The sequence below is a fragment of the Merops nubicus genome, unplaced genomic scaffold (genome assembly GCF_000691845.1).
Source record: "Merops nubicus isolate BGI_N331 unplaced genomic scaffold, ASM69184v1 scaffold30826, whole genome shotgun sequence".
In the NCBI taxonomy this organism is placed as follows: domain Eukaryota; kingdom Metazoa; phylum Chordata; class Aves; order Coraciiformes; family Meropidae; genus Merops; species Merops nubicus.
The window spans coordinates 610-19,336 of NW_008613456.1; the positions used below are offsets into that span (position 1 = coordinate 610).

General features: G+C 38.8%; 1 protein-coding gene across 1 annotated transcript; it reads left to right on the forward strand.

Moving 5' to 3' along the window:
- Nucleotides 1-262: 262 nt before the first annotated feature.
- Nucleotides 263-17,429, forward strand: LOC103774504 (early endosome antigen 1-like; the record flags this gene model as incomplete). Its single annotated transcript, XM_008941916.1, has 12 exons — nt 263-402; nt 993-1,323; nt 2,736-2,837; nt 3,560-3,754; nt 4,613-4,795; nt 10,942-11,127; nt 11,557-11,688; nt 13,502-13,687; nt 13,986-14,224; nt 15,433-15,553; nt 15,899-15,997; nt 17,022-17,429. Coding segments are annotated over 12 exons (2,037 nt in total), but the record flags the coding sequence as incomplete, so codon positions are not given.
- Between the last annotated feature and the right edge of the window lie 1,298 nt (nt 17,430-18,727).

Consider the following 18,727-nt stretch of genomic DNA (forward strand, 5'->3'; position numbering starts at 1 on the left):
TCTCAAAAGAGAGATGTTCCAGTCCCCTAATCATCTTTGCTGCCCTCCATTGGACTCTTTCGAGTAGTTCCTTGCCTCTCTTGAACTGGGGAGCCCAGTTCAGCTGGACATAGTACTTCAGATGTAGTCTCAGTAGGGCAGAATACAGGAGGAGGAGAACCTTACATGCTACACACAGACTAAGTGACTTAAGCTTTTTATTGCTATTTTTATTTTGATAGTTGTATTCTGATGGCTCTAACTTTTTATTTTTCTGTCTCAGAAACTTGAAGCTGACATTCTTGATGCCAAAGCAAGCAAGGAACAAGCTCTTCAGGAGTTACAGGAGCAGCGACAGCAGTTTACAGAATTAGACCTGCGAGCAGTAGAACTGAGTAAACAGCTTGAAGCAGCAAGAGAAGCGTATGCATTTCCTGTGTGATACTACTTTTCACAGTCAGACATAATACTACAGTGGTTTGGACTAGAGTTGAAATTTTGTTCTCCTCTCCTGTGATGTCTTAAAATCATAGATAAGTGATGTCTTCCCTCTGCTACAAGAACTGAGTATCCCACCTGTTTTCTTCTATATGCCATGCAGTCTCCATCTGCTGTGTTCGCATGTGAACCACTGACAGCTGTGATTCAATGGACTTCTTCAATTTATTCAGTGTGCTTGTTGTCAGCTAAATATCTGAACAGTTTGATGTTATGAGGTCCATCTTTAAATATGCATAGTAAATTTTTTCAAAGACTAATTTTCAATTTATGCATAAGCAGCAACAGGGTAGTGTCTGTTCGTTATAGTTGGGAAAGGAAAATCCATGTCAAAGTAGTTTTTGGAACTGCTGGTACATCTTCATTGGAGATAAAAAATGCCCCTGCTCTGGATTGAAAAAAGTATGCTTTGAAGTAGTTCTACAGTTAATATATTAAATAATAAGAGACTTTAGATGATATAAAAGAACTCATGAAGAAGAATTAAAAAAATACATATTTTTTTGTATTTGCAGGATGTCTAATGCTAAATTGGATTTGCGGAAGAAATCTGAGGCCCTTGAACAAGCAAAACAGCAAATTTCAGAGCAGGAGGAGGAGAAGGCCAGCCTCAAACAAAACCTTGAGAAATCATGTCAAGATACAAGTAAACAACTCAAGGAATTAAACTGTAAAATGCAAGCAATATCATCAGAATTGCAACAAGTGAAATTAGAGAAAGATACTCTATTAAAGGACCTTACAGCTACCAAAGACAAGCTCTCAAAAAGTTCTGAATCCTTCAAAAAAAGAAAGGAGGAATTAGAAAAGGAAATACAAAAAGGAAAAGCAGCTGTGGCAGAAATGGTTAGTAGTTTAATTAGACACTGTTTGGTGTATTTACAGTCTGATAGATTTACAGTCTGGTAAACAGATTTTGATTTTTAGACGTTTATGCACATATCCCGCCTTAAATTGTTGTCTGGATGTTTACAGTAGTAAACATCAGTTGTACTACACAACAGTATCTCTTTTGCCTGCTACGTACCTTTAATGTGGTGAAGAAACTAAATGGAGACAAGTGATGAAACAATTTGATAGGAAACATCCCCCTTTCTAAAAATACATCAGCCTTATTGTAACAACGCAAAGTTATAAGCCCTTTGCTAAAGTGACACTGTATTGAAGATGATGTTATTTTTCTGAGGCTGTTTTCGTTGCCCTTCTGGAGTCTTTGTATATTAGAACCTTCCTGTGCACTTGTCTGGACATGCTGGAAGGCTGCATACTCCAGCTAGAGTAACATCGTCTCTCCTCTGGGGACATGCTTAGCTTAGGGTATTATCAGAGCACTAGAACTACTTGAATTTCAGAAAGGTCTCATAAGTGGCAGGATAACAAGTGTTTGACCACCAGTCAAGCTGTTGTAGTAACAAAAGCGATCTCTCACTAGCCTTAAAATACACCTTTTTCTTCCTTTTTCTGCTTTGTTGCTAATATGAATGGGCACTGTATGAATACATATTTTATAGACTTTCTTATACAGCTGTTCTGACACCCCTGCCTCAGACATGGTAGGAGTGTCTTTCTCATTCCCTTCGTGTCTTATGTCACCATTTCCTCAGAACTGCTTTTATTCTGATTTAAAAAAATTCTCATACCTAAAAATAACATTTTTTCCTTTACTCTTTCACCTTTTTAATATAAGCCTTTTTATTTGCTTTACTTAGTTACTCTGGTTTAAAATATCTGTTTCTCTTAAAAATTTGAAGTATTTTCTCCCTAATTTAGTCTTAAAGGTAGGAGTCCAGATTCCGCTTCTAGTTCTGTAGTCATTTGGAGGCTTGCCACTGTCTTAAGTGCATGGTATTTGGGCTTAAAATGTAGTTGTATTTGCATACAAGTCACACAAATGTACTTGCTTGTGACTTCTAGAATATCAAGAAATTTTGGATCCTGAGAAGACCAATGAGCCTACTGCTTACCACAAGGAGATGGGCTGCCAACAGCAGCTTCATAGAGGGAGACTATCCCTAATCAGAAAAACTCCTTGGCACATGGCTGAACTTTTTAGGACATGGTATCAGCTATGTTCAGCTTAGATTTACCACCTAAAAACTTGGAAGTTTTGGGCTGAAAATGTCTGCCACTGAGAAGGAAAGCTTTTTCACTCAAATGGAAAGCATTATTTTTCAAGGCTTTGTAGATCCTGCAGAAGTACCTTGCACCCGGTCTTAGAAGCTCACAGGAATATTTTCTTGTTTTTTTTTTTTTTTTAGGAAAAATCTTATCAAGAAGTAAAACACCAACTCCAGGTACAAACAGAGTCTGTAGCTGAAGAGAGGAATGAATTGAAAAGCTCACTGGAAAAAAAAGAGGGGGTAAGGTGCCCACTTAGTTTCAGAAATCTAGGAACAAATAATAATAAATGTTTAAGATATTTGTTTTCAGTCTCACATGCTGGGACTGATGAGAGATAAGGAGGTTGCAGTTCTCAGATTTAATCTACCTGGGGCACTGAAATAAAATGATACAAAAAAAAAAACCTCCTGGATGTTAATAAGAAGCTTAAAAATAGGTTTTACTCCTATCCTTCTGTGCTCCACATACCTTAGTGGGGGATTCTAGTCCTTCATGTTTCTCATTAGTGAAACAGTTATTTGGTATTTTTTGGTCCTCATTTTTTTCATAATTTCATACAATAAAAGTTATCTCCCATTGTTAGATCTATTTTAGTTTCAGGGCTAATTGTTGCCTAAGTGTTGTTGGACAGGACATTTTCAGGATCGTTTTCAGGACCAAGTATAGCTTGGTCTCTGTCAGAGGAAGTAGATGCCTACAGAAAAGGGAGGGCAAGCCTTTCAGATTCCTACAATCAGGGGATTCTCCCCAACTTCTAGCATTTGTTTGGGTGCTGATTTCCTGAAGCTGTATCTTCAGCTTTAATTGCTTTGATCAGTTTTTCATTTGTGAAATTATCTGTTTGCTTTTTGAACTACATGATTTGTCATCCACACAGTACAATGGGCAGTTTCACATCCTACAGCATGTACAAAGTGATTTAAATTAAAATTATACAGCTATTTAATATTTTTGAATATAGATTTCTAAGCAGTTGTCGATAGAACTTGATTCAGCACGAGCGCAAGTCCTGGAAATTCAGGGTCTTCTGAAGGAGAGAGAAAAAAGCGAGCAACATCTCCAGGGAAGGCTGAGGGAGTTAAAGGAATCTTTTGAGCAGAAGAAAAAACACAGTGAGACGCTGCAAGTTGAATTAAAAACTGCCCTTTTAGAAAAGGTAAGACTGGCCTCTCATACTACTTTATGAAAATTAATGTAAATTTCTCTGATAAATGGTGCAGCTTCTGTGTTAATATCTTTGTGATAAACAGCTGTTTCCTCTAGTCTTGTTGGAAATTATGAGGTCATGATGTGGAAACATGGTCTTCAGGTGTTGTTGAAGATAGAGATAGTATCATCAGCAATAAGAATAAAAATAAAATAAAAAGAACCAGTGTTGAAATATGAATTCGGTAGGAATTGAATTTTAATAAAGTGATAAAACTGGCTAGATTGAATATATTTTGCTTCAGGGGCATGCTGTGATGCAAGAGCTGCTGTTTTCTTGTAAATCAGTGGAATTTTGTGAGAGTAGTTTGGACAAACTTTGCAGTGTTTTGCAACGTCCATGGCAATTTTAAACAAAGTCTTCTCTTATTCTACCAAAAGAATTTATCTGAGTGACACTATGAAACTCATAAACCATCATGGAAAGAGTTCAAATGTCTTACAGCATTAGGGAATATTGTTCTGTGTGCCATGCACTGTTAAGTGTTGCTCCAGCTTTGGCTGCTGTATTCTACGTGATCATATTTGTCCTTTAGTCAGTCCGTGGAAACTTTAGAACTTGGAGACATTTAGATTTTTCGTGTTTGGTCTTAATGTGCTTTACTTAGTCTTTTGGCATGAATTTAATTTTGTTGTTAAATTAGTTACAAAATATTATTAATATCCCAAACATTAGGTTATTGAACTGCTATTTCATAAGTGGAAAAAAAAAAATCTCATCTTGCAGTGGAAGTACAGTTTATTGAAATGATTAAGCTTACTTTACTATCTGTAATTTTAATTGAAACTTCCTATGCTTATATTTCAGGCAGAACTGGAGAATAAACTGCAACAGCAGTCTATTTTGTCAGCACAGGAGCTTAAAACAGAGAAAGTCAAGGTAGCAGACTTACAGAAGACCAGTGAAAAACATAAGGAAAACTTGGAGAAGCTGCAGCTGGACCTTTATGGGAAGGAGTCTGAGCTGCTGGCAACCAGGCAAGACCTCAAGGTGCTTACATCCATTTTAATGTCATATGTAACTTAAAAGATCTGTTACATCTATTTTGGAAGACCAAGAAGCAGTGCAAGAACTGTATAGGTTGAAAAAAGTTCTTCTGCTATATATAGAATTTAGTGCTATTCAGTCTCTTCCCCTAGGACAAAGGACATCCTGAAACTGATTTAAAGCCAAGGGTGTTTGCCACTTTACCTGAAATACCCTCGCATTTGTGCAGTAACGAAGTAAAAGATTATTTATTTTTGTAGTCTTTTAAAAGTTAATTTTTTGTGTTGCCTTTTTTGGTTGAATGTTGTAGCTTTCAGCTAGTTTAAACAGCATAGCTAATTAAGGCAAAGTCTGACAGCATATAATTGCTATCTTCTAGATGATTGAATTAGAATTTTAGTTGTCAGTCTTTTCCCATGTCCTTACCCATTTTGCTTCTTTCTGGCTGATTGTAGACATTTGGTGATGTCAAACTAATAGGAACAGTAGGTTTAGAGACCCATCTGGAAGACAACTGTGCGAATTTACTCTTTGCAGTTTTTGCTATTTGTCAGCTGAATTTATCTGATTTGATATTAGGGTGTAGTGCCTTCAAAGAGGTGTTGTTGGGAGTTGAGTCAGTCACCAAAGGTGCTTTTTGTCCTTTTTTCTGCCCCCATCCTTCATGTCAGTGCTAAGCCAATACTCCAGTTAGTCCCAGGACATACTGTGCTGCAGACTGGCTGTCTACTGGCGAGATATGTAGCTTTGGCACTTTTCACTTCAGACGAATCCCACTGCAGCTTTGTCTGTGTCTGTCTGACATTGTTGTTCTAGGCTCCACTGAAGTTTATGGAGAGAAATAGCTCTTGGGGAGGACAGATCATCTGATCTGTTTTAGATGTCAGTTTCTGTTTGCTTGTTTATGTGTAAAGGGAGCCTTTCTTAGATTTCATTGCTCCTTTTCACCTGTTCCAGGAGGTGCCTTTCAGTCCCACCACTGGAACCATTGAAGGTCTGTGGCCATTTCAGATAGGCCTGTGTAAGCTGTGGAGCCCTAGCCAAACTCCACGTTCAGGGTTATTTTAAGAAAGGGAGAAATAGCTCCTTTACGTATAGGCCATTGGAGTTCTATTAATCATCTTCCTCCTCCTCTGTAGCATTAGGTTACCTCCTGTGCTTCCCTGCAGGTTACAGAAGCTTCACTTTCAGTGTAGCTTGATTGAATTACTACGTTGTATTGTGAAGAACTTCAGCAGGGTTAGCAAGCAAGGGTGGTATGAACATACTCTTTCTTATGATTAGTTACTCTAGCATGCCTGCTGCTGTGAGTTAATTTCCTGCAATGCATTTAGAGCAACAGTTGGAAATGCAATGACCTGTGAAAAGCATTGGATGTGCTCAGTAACTGTGGGTTTTGGTGTAGTTTTCATTTAAGTATTGCTTGTTGCAAAAATATCTCTGAATATTATTAAACCAGATTAATGACCTCTAGTTCTGGCAAGTGTAAAGTAGGACAGTAGGTGTCCCACATGCTTTTAAACTTGAGTGGGGGTGGTAGCAGGATGGAGAGGACATCCATGGAAAAGGTAAAATAAGGTGATGGCAACAGGAAAACATTTTCAAGCTGAGCAGTTAGGTAACTTGATTTATTATGTCAGTGTCTGCAGAACATAGAGAGCCTGAGAAGGACTTTTGTCCTTAGTACTGAAGTGATGTTGCTGCTTAGAGATGGAGTGCTTAATTGAAAAAAAAAAAAAATTAAGCACACATTAATTAGGATTAGTGAGGTCAGCTTGCCACCACTTTTTTTTTTTTCTGTAAAATGTAGAAGAGGGAAAAGGTGGGGGCCTGATCTTTAATTGTGGCTGTGCTGCCTCCTTGCAGCGTTAACTTAAAGAAGCAGTGATAACTTGTCTTAGAAGGCCAGAAAGGAAGAAGCACATTCAGAGAGCCTCAGTGTGATAATGTTAGTCTTGAAAGCTGAATATCAAAGTGCCACTCAAGTCAGAAGGTCTTTATGGTAGAATTTCACAGTCCAGTTCAAAGTCAGTCATCTGGATTGTCTTTTGCCTTGAGAGAGTTACTTAAGAAAACTAGATAATGTGAGCCAGAGTTATGGGCTTTGATTAAATGTTTGGAATGAAAACTGATGTGTGGGCTGGGGTTCAGACTGGTATAACTCTTATTAGCAGACAATAGTAGAAGTTTTTAGAACTTGTATGTAAGGTGAGCTTGGATGTCTTTCAGTGCAGAATTTTTAGTGTAGGTCTGGACTCCCTGCACAGCGTGCTGAGTCAGCACAGTTTGAAGCCCAGTATTGTCCAGGACGGGTGTGGCCAGGCTGTATCATGAGATCCTAGCAATGCTAGGTTTTCTTTAGTTAAAAATACTACAAGGGGAGACGTAAATATTCTCACGTGGTGTAGCCCCTCGCTAGTGCTGAGGCCAAGGCTTCAGGCGTGGGGCTAGATCATGAAAGGCAGTAGGGCGTATGGGTTGTATTCCCTAGTGGCCAAGAAGGCCAATGGCATCCTGGGGTGCATTAGAAAAGGTGTGGTTAGTCGGTCAAGAGAGGTTCTCCTCCCCCTCTATTCTGCATTGGTGAGGCCGCATCTGGAATATTCGTGTCCAGTTCTGGGCCCCTCAGTTCAAGAAGGACAGGGAGCTGCTGGAGAGCGTCCAGCGTAGGGCTACAAAGATGATTAGGGGAGGGGAGCATCTCCCTTATGAGGACAGGATGAAGGGAGCTGGGTCTCTTTATCCTGTAGAAAAGGAGGTGTGACCTCATCAATGTTTACAAATATGTAAGGGGTGAGTGTCAGGAAGATGGAATTAAGCTTTTTTCAGTGATGACCTGTGATAGGACAAGAGGTAATGGGTGCAAATTGGAGCATAGGAGGTTCAAGGTGAATATCAGGAAAAATGTTTTTACTGTGAGGGTGACAGAGCACTGGAGCAGGCTGCCCAGAGAGGTTGTGGAGTCTCCTTCTCTGGAGACATTCAAAAACCGCCTGGACGCCTTCCTGTGTGATGTACCCTAGGTGACCCTGCTCTGGCAGGGGGGTTAGACTAGATGATCTTTCGAGGTCCCTCCCAACCTCTATGATTCGGGTCCTGGGTAGGTCTGGTCCCTGGGAGGGAATGGCAGGAGCTGCTGGGCTGTACACAGAGCACCATCTGCTGGCCTGTGCTCGCTGACATTGCGGGCTGGGAGGCTGAGGGGTGCTGGAAAGCCAGCAAAAGCTTCGGTGGCGGTTTGTGGTTGCAGATACAGCACTGGGTAGGAGAGGGCATGGAGTGCGCAGCTGCCCCCGCAGTGCCATCAGCACGGCTGGGTCCCGGGATGGCGTTCACCTGCAGAAGATCCTACCTACCTAGCTGCACCCAGATACAAACTTTGAAGCTGTAAGTCTTCTCAGGGGAAAAGTGAGAAGTGTTGTTACCAAACCAGCAGTGAGAATGTCCTTATAATTTTATGAATAGTAATTGCTGCAAATTTACTTTGGTTTTTGGTCTGTAACAGTAGCCATCCTCATACATTTTTGTCTCGACTGGAAAAAGAAATTGAGTAGGAATTGACTGCTTGTAAAAGCTATTGGTTTTGATGTATGAATGTATATGTAATAAAAAATAATACCACTGAATATTTTTATATGTCTATATACAGATAAATAAAAATACATATGTGTGTATATAATATATACATATTTTTTGTATATACACACACAATTTATTTTTTTTGTGGAAAAGACTTTTTTTTTCCCTGTGGAAGAGTTAACAAAAATTACTGTTAATTTTGCCTTGATTTTGAGTTACGACAAACATACTTTGTGTGGAGCCTGCTCTCCTGAGCTCTGCCAAGTATCCTTCAGTCTTGGCACTTGTGCTTTTTGTAGTCAGTCCTGGTTTCCTCTGTGTTCTCAAAAAAATGTTTCTTTGCCTCCAATATTGGCAATACTCATGATGCATCTTCAGTGGATGCTCTGGGACAGTCTTCATACTGCCAAACCTCAGGTCTGTAAGTCAGGAGCCTAAGCTGCATACAGTCAGTCTAACCCTTTTTCTTGGAAGTGTAGAAGGATCACAGACTGAAATACTCATTTGTGCACGTTATTCAAACGGAGTGAGTCCAGATCCTACCACCCAGCTAGGCCCAGTTCTGCTGTTGGCACTATTATTTGCACTGCAATGCCCAAAGTTGTAGTGAATCAGACTTTGATATTTCCTTATATTTTTATTTATTTATTTAAACGCTGTACAAATCGCCCTAGCGTCTGGTTTTATTTAAAAACTAAATAGAGATTGGTGACTTCTATTCTGTGCCTCTTCCCAGCATTAAGTTTTCAATACCTATCATATTCTGGGAGCAATAGCAAACTTGAATGGTAATTAAATGAGGTAAATGGCATCAGGTGTTTTGAGAGGTGATTTTGTGTTAAAGATGTGAGCTCCTCAGCGGTCCACTGGGATTGGGCTGAATTATACTTTGTGTAATCATCAGTTTTCATCATTCTCTATTAGCGAAGTGCATGTAACCACCTTTTTTCTACTGGAAATGAATTTGAATAAAAGCTGTGCCGCCGTCATGTTTCTGTCTAAAGCTGCAGAGACTATAGAAATTCCCTGTGAAGATGCTATATGTTGACGCTCCACTTACCTTCCTTTCTCAGCGTTAGAAAAATATGGACCTCCACTGCCCACTCTGGCACAAAGAGAGATAATTTTGCTTTCTGAAAGAGTCACCCTGCTGAAAGCTTGAAATTGCAAAAGCACCTCCTTTTGTACTTAAAAAACTTTCTCTAGTTAAAACTGTGTGAAGTGTTAAGTAGTGAACTCTAATAGCTTAGAAAGCAAATAAAATTAATTGTCTACAAATTAATTTTAAAAGTCAGTGTGAGCTTTTTATGGGCCACTGGAGTTGTTGAAAATGCTGTTGAATCGACAGTGTTCCATTGTTGGTGTTTCAAACTAAGTCAAACTACAGGCAAAATACTTTAGACATTACAAGAGAGGATAAGGAGGCATCAGAAAACAGTTTGGTTTTAAATCAGCATGGGAGTGGCTAAAGCATATGCATAATTAAGTCAAAGTTGTGCTTATTGTTCCTTATTTAATATCACTAAACTTCAACAAGAGTTTTGAATAGGATTTATGTAAGAGCTTCAAAAAGAATATGAAAGCATTTAAATCCCTATTGGTGCACTGAAGGTAGTAAACATAATAAATCACCTCACATTCTATATCTTGCCATGAAAAATTTCCATAGAATAGCAATATTCTGGAGGAGTGGAGCATGAGTTTGTTTTTTTTCTTTGTCTTTGGTTCTTTGTGAGCTTCTGAGTAGAACTAGTCCTTGCCTAAGATGAAGGCTTTTGAAAAATAACCTACAGAATACTAGCTCAAGAGGAACCTCAAAGTTTGACTTTGCTGTGAGCAAATAGAACGAGCCTTAGGTACAAGTTTCAGGTTACTTCCTGGGGTTTTGTGACCTGTTGTAGAGACGTAGAACCAAGTTCTTTTTCTAGGTAATGGGGATAGTTGGAGGCAAATTAAAATATGATCTGTAGTAGATTTTGAATGGAAGTTTAAATTTTCTGTTTAAAATGCTGATGCAGCTGGGTCTGTGAAATGTTTTGTCCTGATATTAGCATTTTTAGCTTGTACATTTCACTTTAGGATTTTTAAAAATTTTACAGTTGTCCCAACTCTACCTTCGTCTAAGTCATTGGTGGGAAATAGTGTTGAATGACTTTTGAAATCTTCACAGTATAGCTTCACTGCCTCTTAAGTAACAGATGGTTAGAGTTAGAGAGCGGTTGATTTGCCCAGAAAATAAAATCAAATTATGAGCAAGTTCAGGTTCATTCTTTTTTCATCTGTCACCTTTCATTCTCTGCCCTTTTTTATGTTTTCACTTTTTCTCTGTGGAAGGATGCAAGCTGGAATATGTACAGTAAGGTATTGCTGCTGGAAATGGTACTGGAGGAGTTTCTTTTTACTTAGGGTAACATCATAGCCTAGGTGTTTCTGTAACTGTGCTTCATCAGCATTGGAAGCTGAGTGTTGCACACTAAGTAACAATTTTTCCACGCGGAAATTAAGTGACTGTCGAGTTTCTAAAGCTCCTATACTTGACAGATGATTTGCAGAACTCTCTTTGTAATTAGTCCACAGAAGAAAAACTTGCTCTAGCTCAAGAAGAATTAGTTTCCAGCAGAAATCGAATTGCTAGCAGTAATCAGCAGATTCAGGAACTGAAGAAAGCAAAGTCCACGCTGGAGCAAGATGCATCAAAGAAGGAGCAGCAGCTGGGTGAGAAGACCAAAATGTTACAGGATCTTCAGAATGACAGGGTAAATGCCTCTGTCTTTTGAAATCTTCACACATACACATCCACCCCAGGCAGGCACCCTTTATGAATTTCTGTTAAACCTCTAAACAAGGGGTACTGTAAGGGCAGACCAATGGCAGTTGTACTGAACTTCTGGTGTGAAGGCTTTTAATGGACAGTTAAAGTGAATTTGGTTCTGTTAATTTGTTCTAAGTGACTAGAGAGGTAGAAAAATGCTATTAGTTTTAAATCTAGAGCTGCAAACATGCTTCTGATTGTTTGCACTAGGAACTGTGGATAGAGATGTGGCAGTTGTTTACCCTTAATTACAAAGCTTTCAAGTAGGTCTGGGGCCTTGACCGTTTTTGTTTGATTTTGTATGTTTGTGGGGTTTTTTATTTATTTTGTGAACCTGGAAGAAGTAACTTTTCTAGTACTTTTTGTTTTCAAGATTTTGAAAGAGAAAGACTTGGCTAATGAAAAATGTAAAACAACAGAGCTCCAGGAAATAAGGAGTAGACTTGAAAAAGAAAGTGTCAAGCTGGGCGAAGAGCTTAGAGCCTGCAAGCAAGAATTTGAGAAGGTATATTGAGACAAACTGAGTCTTCCTGTGGTTGGTTATCTGATAAGACATGTGTGCCTACTCAGTAGATGTTATCTGGAATGGCTTTGCAAAGATGGTTGCTGTAAATATCAGTATTACAGGTAAGGGGACCAAAACACAGATTTCACTGAGGTTCCTTATCAATTCTGACTTGATTAGTCATAATCTTAAACCACCAGTGCCCAGTGCTCTTGGGCAGATGGACCACATGACTTGTCTTAGCTTCAGAACGAATTGTGTGTCCTGACTTTCCTTCTGTTCCACTGTAGATTCACTTTGCATGCCCTTGCTTGACTATTCCAAAGGGCAAAAAAAGATGTCCAAAAGCGTCATGAATGTGAAGTTTCCCAGATATTCTAGGCACATCTGGTACTTCTTAAGGATGTGTGGTAGAGTTGAAACTCCCTTGATGTGCTGTGGTTTCTTAAAATGTCTTAAAAAGTCACAGTCGGGGAAGAAACAATGTCAGGAGCCTCATGAAAGACTAACTCTTCCAAAATCATGACAACCAAATGAGCTCTCTAAAGGGTAAAAGTTTGGAGGCTTTAATAAAATAAATTTTGGTCTTCAGTAAAACATACTATTTCTCGATATATTTGAGCTATTTAATTTTTTATTCCCTGTAGGAAAAAACCACTCCTAAAAGCCCACAGTGTGTTTTCCATATTATTCTATTAGTAGTTACATTTGCTTCTGTTAAACACGTAGTGTTTAAGTTGCTGCACAAGTATAAATGAAGGTGCAGTCCCTATATGCTAAGGAAAAGAAAGTAACCTGATTTCTTAAGAGTTGTAAAAATGTTCTTTTGTTCTCCAATGTTTAGAAAATGGTCTCTTAGGTTTAGATAGAAATCTGTACCTTGTTTCTGTCAAATACCCTATGCCCAGTACTTTCTTGAATTTAATTCTTCTAATTCCTAAAATCTCTATTCTGATGACAAAGATTTATACAGCTGCGTATAAAATGTGTGCACACCAACGGTAGCTTAGCATTAATCTCTTGATGTTCTTATAAGCTATCAGACTAAACAAGAAATTGTCTTCTAAAGCCTTATACTCTGTTTCCCATTTCCTACCAAGGAATGGATAGATGTGCGTCTGCAGGGCATCCCTCTGTCCTCTTGTTGTTTTCGGTTTGGCTTTAATTTGTGATGCAAATTTTGATTTATGGAAAACTGGCAACCGTTAGTCTGTTAGTACCCACATGCTTGGCTGAGTAATTATAAGGCAAATGATTCATATAAATTTAACTAACTGTTCTATTTCAGGATTTTTTATGTTTTATTATGGAAGAGCAAGTTAAACAAGTATTTGAAACATAGTGTATCATCCTACTTGCTTAAAACATAGAGTAATTATGTATAAATTTAAGACTAATAAAAACTAGCTGTCTTCCATCAGTGTTTTGTACATTGTCACTATGATGTTTTTAACCTCATCATTACAGCCAGAGAATGATATGAACCAAATTTTAGAACAGTCTCTAGAAAATTACAATGGACAAATCTTTTCAAAGAACTGTAGAAAATAATCCAGCAGAAATTCCACTATTTCAGAAGTGGAATATCAAATTTATTTTTAAAATTGAATGTTATTCATAATATAGGTGTAAGATGAGAGTCTTTGATCATGAAAATCACTAATACTTTGTGCTACGGTATTATCCTTTCTTCTACTAGCAAAACTAAAACTTATTACTGTTCTCTCCTTGGAAAGAATTACAGTAGTTTTGAATTTAAATCATTTACACTTTTGACATTGCTACTTTAACTTTGAGCTCCGTTTCCTAACAGGAGGTGGCAAATCTCAAGGATGCAAAACAGCTATTGATTCAACAAAAATTAGAGCTGCAGAACAAAATAGATAATGTCAATTCAGCTCTGGAACAGGAGAAGAAAGAGCACCAAGCTGTCAAAGATCAGTTGAAAAAGAGGGAAGAGGAGCTGAAGAAAGAATGTGCTGAAATTGAGGCTAAACTGGTGAGTATGTTAGAGCGTGTAAGACTGTTGTTTTGTGAACATGCCTTTGCAGTCTTTCAGGAACAGAGAGGAAGCAAAGAGTTGACTTTAGTTGCACATTCCATTAATTTTTAAATGATGAGGTTGGAAATCTCTGAGGCATTTAATGGTGTAGGAAAATCCAGTGGGATGACAGCCTTGTTCAGTAGAGGTTGTTGATTGAAAGTAGTGACAGTAAGATTCTTTGCCTCAATTAAAAGTAGGAAATAGGGAAATAATACTTGGAAGGTTGTTTTTCATTGTTCCATTGTTTTCTTAGCACACAGAGAAAAAAGAGAAAGAAGAAGAAAACCGGAAACGTGAGGAAAAGGAGACCAAGCTCACCATGCAGGTCACAGCCCTGAATGAAAACCTGGCTACCATGAAGAAGGAATGGCAAAGCAGCCAGAGGCGTGTGAGTGAGCTGGAGAAACAGACGGATGATTTGCGGGGGGACATTGCTGTCTTGGAAGCAACAGTGCAGAATAACCAGGATGAGAGACGAGCGTTGCTGGAGAGGTAAGCTGTGGTCGTGATGATATAGAAGCGCAATTTGGGAAACGGGCAGCCTCGCACTGAAAACTTGTTTTCACTCGATTCATGGTTCTCTATTTAAATCTGTGTTTGTTCCTGGGCTGTGGGTGCATTTTCCAGGGTGCAGCCTTCTGTGATCCTTGCCAGAGCACAGCGAGGGATGATGGAAACAAACTGTGCTCTTTTGTGGGCTTTGAGAGGGTGACCATTCAGGCAGGCTTATGAGGACCTTACTTATCACCAAACCACAGCTCTGTGCTTATGCTCAGATATTTATGTTCACCCATAAAAGCTTTCTAAATCCATTGGGCTCCTCTGAACTTTGAGGTGTGTAGGTTGTGGCTTCTCTTCTAGTCTGTTGTGTGAACCTTGCGAGGCCTGGCAGAGAGAGAGCTTCTGTTACCTTAGTTACCTGTCCTTTTCCATCACTCAGCCTGCCCTGCTTAGACTCAGAGTAGATGCAGTAGTCATCCAGAAGCCTGGAAGAGACTCCTTAGTGCCTCCAGTAACATAGAATTTGCTTAGGGACTTCTAGGTATGGCAACCACACAGTGTTAGGAGACTGAACGTGTAATTGAATTAGATAGGGTAAAGTTCACACAGGAGACATTGTCTTCCTCCTGAAGACTAACAGTCCTCTCCAGTTCTGCTATCATTTTTGAGCAGTAGACCTTGGGAAAAGTCAATTCAAATGAGATCTTCTTTCTTTGACAATTCCTTTCCCTGTGCTGAACTCACACAGTGGCCATTTACAGCTTGCCAGAAAAACACCCTTTGAAATTTGGCTCTCAACAGTTAACTGAATTTCTTCTAATGGGAGGTGACATTGCTAAAGAAAAAGGCTTCTTTTCTGCTCCCCTGTCTGACCTGATCTGCTGCAGCTGGTTTGTGAGAGTGTCCTCTTGCACAGGGGTACTTATCAGGGCTTGCTGTTGATGAAGTGCATTCAGTGCTGGTTTTGGGAGTAATTCCAGGTATTAATAGGATATTTGGGAGCAATGCCAGATAATCTTAAACTGATTGTTTCAACTGAACATTTTTCCAGTCAAGGCATCCAAGAACTTTTCACAGAAAGGGTAGTTTTGGCTGGATTTTATGAAACTTCTCAGAAATGACAAGCTACCCAAAGGAGGCAGTGTACATTGCTTTTGTTGTATGGTGCTTTGTGCTGAATGTTTACTGTTTTTCCTCAGGTGTTTAAAAAGTGAGGGAGAAATTGAAAAGCTTCAAGCCAAACTTGTAGAAATGAAGAAAAAGCTGGACAACACTACTGCTGCAATGCAGGAACTTGGCCGAGAAAACCAGTCATTACAGGTATAATTTAATTTGAACCAACTAAACCTGTTAATTCTCTGTGTGGGATCTTAAGAGAATTTAAAGTTTTGTGTCAGGTTGGTAGTGAGTTACCTTTCCAGGCTGATTAAGATGTTATGCTTGTGGTGTACGAGGGCCATATTGCTGTTTATGTGTTCTTAAATCTCCTTATGCTTTTGAAACTTGGAAGATTTTTCTCTCTGAACACAAATAAGCTCTTAGTGTCATGGCAGAACTGGTGCTTTTGTAATGCATTAGGTAGTGTGTGCAGTGAAAATAGATGAAATTAGTAGGAAATAGACATGTATTTTTAAAAAAGTTACCTTTTTTGTATTTTCCGTATAGATCAAACACACACAAGCTCTCAACAGGAAGTGGGCAGAAGACAATGAGGTACAGAATTGTATGGCCTGTGGAAAAGGCTTTTCGGTGACAGTGAGAAGGGTAGGTGTGTTTTATTGTATGTCTTTGGGGATTTTCTTCTTTTGTGGTTTTCAAACTCTAAGATGGGATGTAAACTTGAGGAAATGGCCTTAATAGTGCTGTGATACTCAGAAAATATCAGAATACATTTATTGTTTGCAGTGCCTTAAATATTAAAGTTAGTGGAGCTTACTTTTATTCATGATTCTTTTGCCATTCTAACAGCATCAGTTTATAACCAGTGTTAAAGTAGTTCAAACCCCTAAGTGAGCAAGCAGAATTACACTGCTGTAAGGGTATTTACTGTTAATTTATTTATAACCAGCCTGAACTAGATTAAGAGGTCTAAAAGGAATGTAAACTTGTTGAAATTAGATACCTATGAAAATATAAGGCATCAACATGATCCAGTGCTTAGTGACTAAATGCTAACCAGACATGGAACAGAAGACACAACTGGATGTGTTTTAGGTCTGTAGTCAGACCTTCTTTGTAAAAACAGCTGTGGGCAGCTAAGATGGTCACCCCTCAGTTGGCAGGGTCTGCCCTTCATCCAGAGATTACTAAGCCTGCAACAACTGACTTGGCAATGAAGTAGATGAGGAATATTCATAAGGTTCATTTTTGCAGTGCTTCCTGACTTGGTCCTAGGTGGCTCTCCCTGTCCTGCATTATTTCAGTGAGGTTCTTTTGGTAGTCTTAGAAGAAAGGCTGATGGATCCTTTGACACTTATCAGTGTGAGAAGCAGTGTGTGAGCAGGTAGTTTTATGTAAGAGGAATATGCTTTATGTGACCACAGCAAGTTCAAGAAAAGAAATTCAAGAGGATAAACTTCAGCCACTTCATTTCTGAAATTGGTATAGCCTCCTGACTCAGTGTAGTGCTTCTGAATATTATAATCCTATACCCTTTAGAAATTATTTGCACCAGTGCCCTTATGTGTGCTATGTAACTACTAAGAATTTCACACTAGATTCTGAAACATGAGAGTTGACTTGACACAGTAGTGATCGATGCCTTATGTTTATTTCTTCTCTTTCACAGCATCACTGTAGACAGTGTGGAAATATCTTCTGTGCCGAGTGCTCAGCAAAGAATGCCTTAACTCCTTCTTCCAAGAAGCCTGTCCGAGTCTGTGATACTTGCTTTAATGACTTGCAAGGATAACTGGCTATCGTGAGTGACAAAGAAATGTTACACTAAAATTCATAGTTTCTGTTGATGCACTTCACTCGGCACTCAGACTACTATTCAGTTTGGACAATGATTGTAACACTTCGCAAAATTTAGTATATTTTAAAATGTTTATTGATACCAAGTAAACTATTGTATTTTTTGTGAGACATGGGCTCAGATCATCCATAGCTTATTGCCATTTATCCTGGAAAGAGCTTCTATGTCTAGATTAGAAACACCCAGTTATTTGTAAATAAAATTTAAACAGAGGAGTAACAATGTATTTTTTTATCTTTTATTTTTTTGTTCAAGAGAAACAGCGTTTATGTGATACTGCGATTCTTGTTTCCTTCAAAGGAAAAGGAAGATGCAAAAACTTGTGAGGATTTTATGTATGAAATTGCTGTAAAAGCATAACTATTGTTGCATTTGATTGCGTATCTGATGTTCCTTATAACCCCTTGTGATTTTGTTTTCTTTCTGTCTCTCTGGTTCTTGGATGTTTCTTTCCAGTTTGAACTGCACAGTGAGGGTAACGGCTGGACTTGACTCCAACTCTGTTTTATTTGTAGTATAAGCACCTGGGTCCTTATCCAACTACAGCACTTGGATGTTGGAACATCTTTACACATAGTGTATTGCATAGTTTGTGTGTGTGTGCATCTGAGAGGATCTGTGAACAAATGATGAGACGAAGTTTAGGTGGCATTGTAGGAATATTGCATGATGTGTTACAATATTCCATCCCGTATTGATTGATTTTACTTTTACATATTTTGTTGATGGATTTTAACATTCCAGAAACCTTATATGTGGGTTTTAAAAAGCAAAAAATAACACTGGTAGTAGCCTATAACGCATCTCTCCCCCTGCCAATATCCTGGAAGCCCTGGGAGGTCCTCGTGCTTCTACAGGCTATCCAGAACTTCCACACTAGGCATCCTGCTAAGAAGTCTTTTGAGACTACTACAGTTTACCTGACATTTTGTTCTGTCCCTTCTCTCAACTTTTGGTGTAAGATACTAAACTCCTGCTAGACCTAACAAATCTCATTTTTTCCATTGCTCCACTTGATCCCCATTACCAAAGGGTCTTAAATGTATAATTAGTTATATAATTTAGTCTACTCAGAATGGTGGTGTGAATCTCTTGCTTAGTTAGAAGCCAAACAGCTCTAAATAAGAGGCCAGTATATATGTCTTTAGATATTTATTAATATTTTCTTTTCTGTACTTGCAAGAAAGGTTTCTTGTAGATTTCATGTAGGCTTCAAAGTTATTTTTTGTTGTGATTTTATTTATACCTGTTTGTTCTTGCTGCCTGTCTCCAACTTTTCTTCCCTTTGTATCTTGTATTTTGAAACCATTGAGGTTATTCCTTCTGAGCAGGGGTTATGCCTTCCAGTATTTAGGGACACTTTGTCTTAAATACCCTAACAAAATCCCCACACCCCAAGTTCTTCTGTGTCTTACAAAATTTTGCCAACTGTTCAGAGAAAAGGACTGGGTCCCGAGTTCCTCTACTTCTTGCCTGAGGTAAGGAATCAAATTCTGTCACAGTGATGGAAGCTTAGC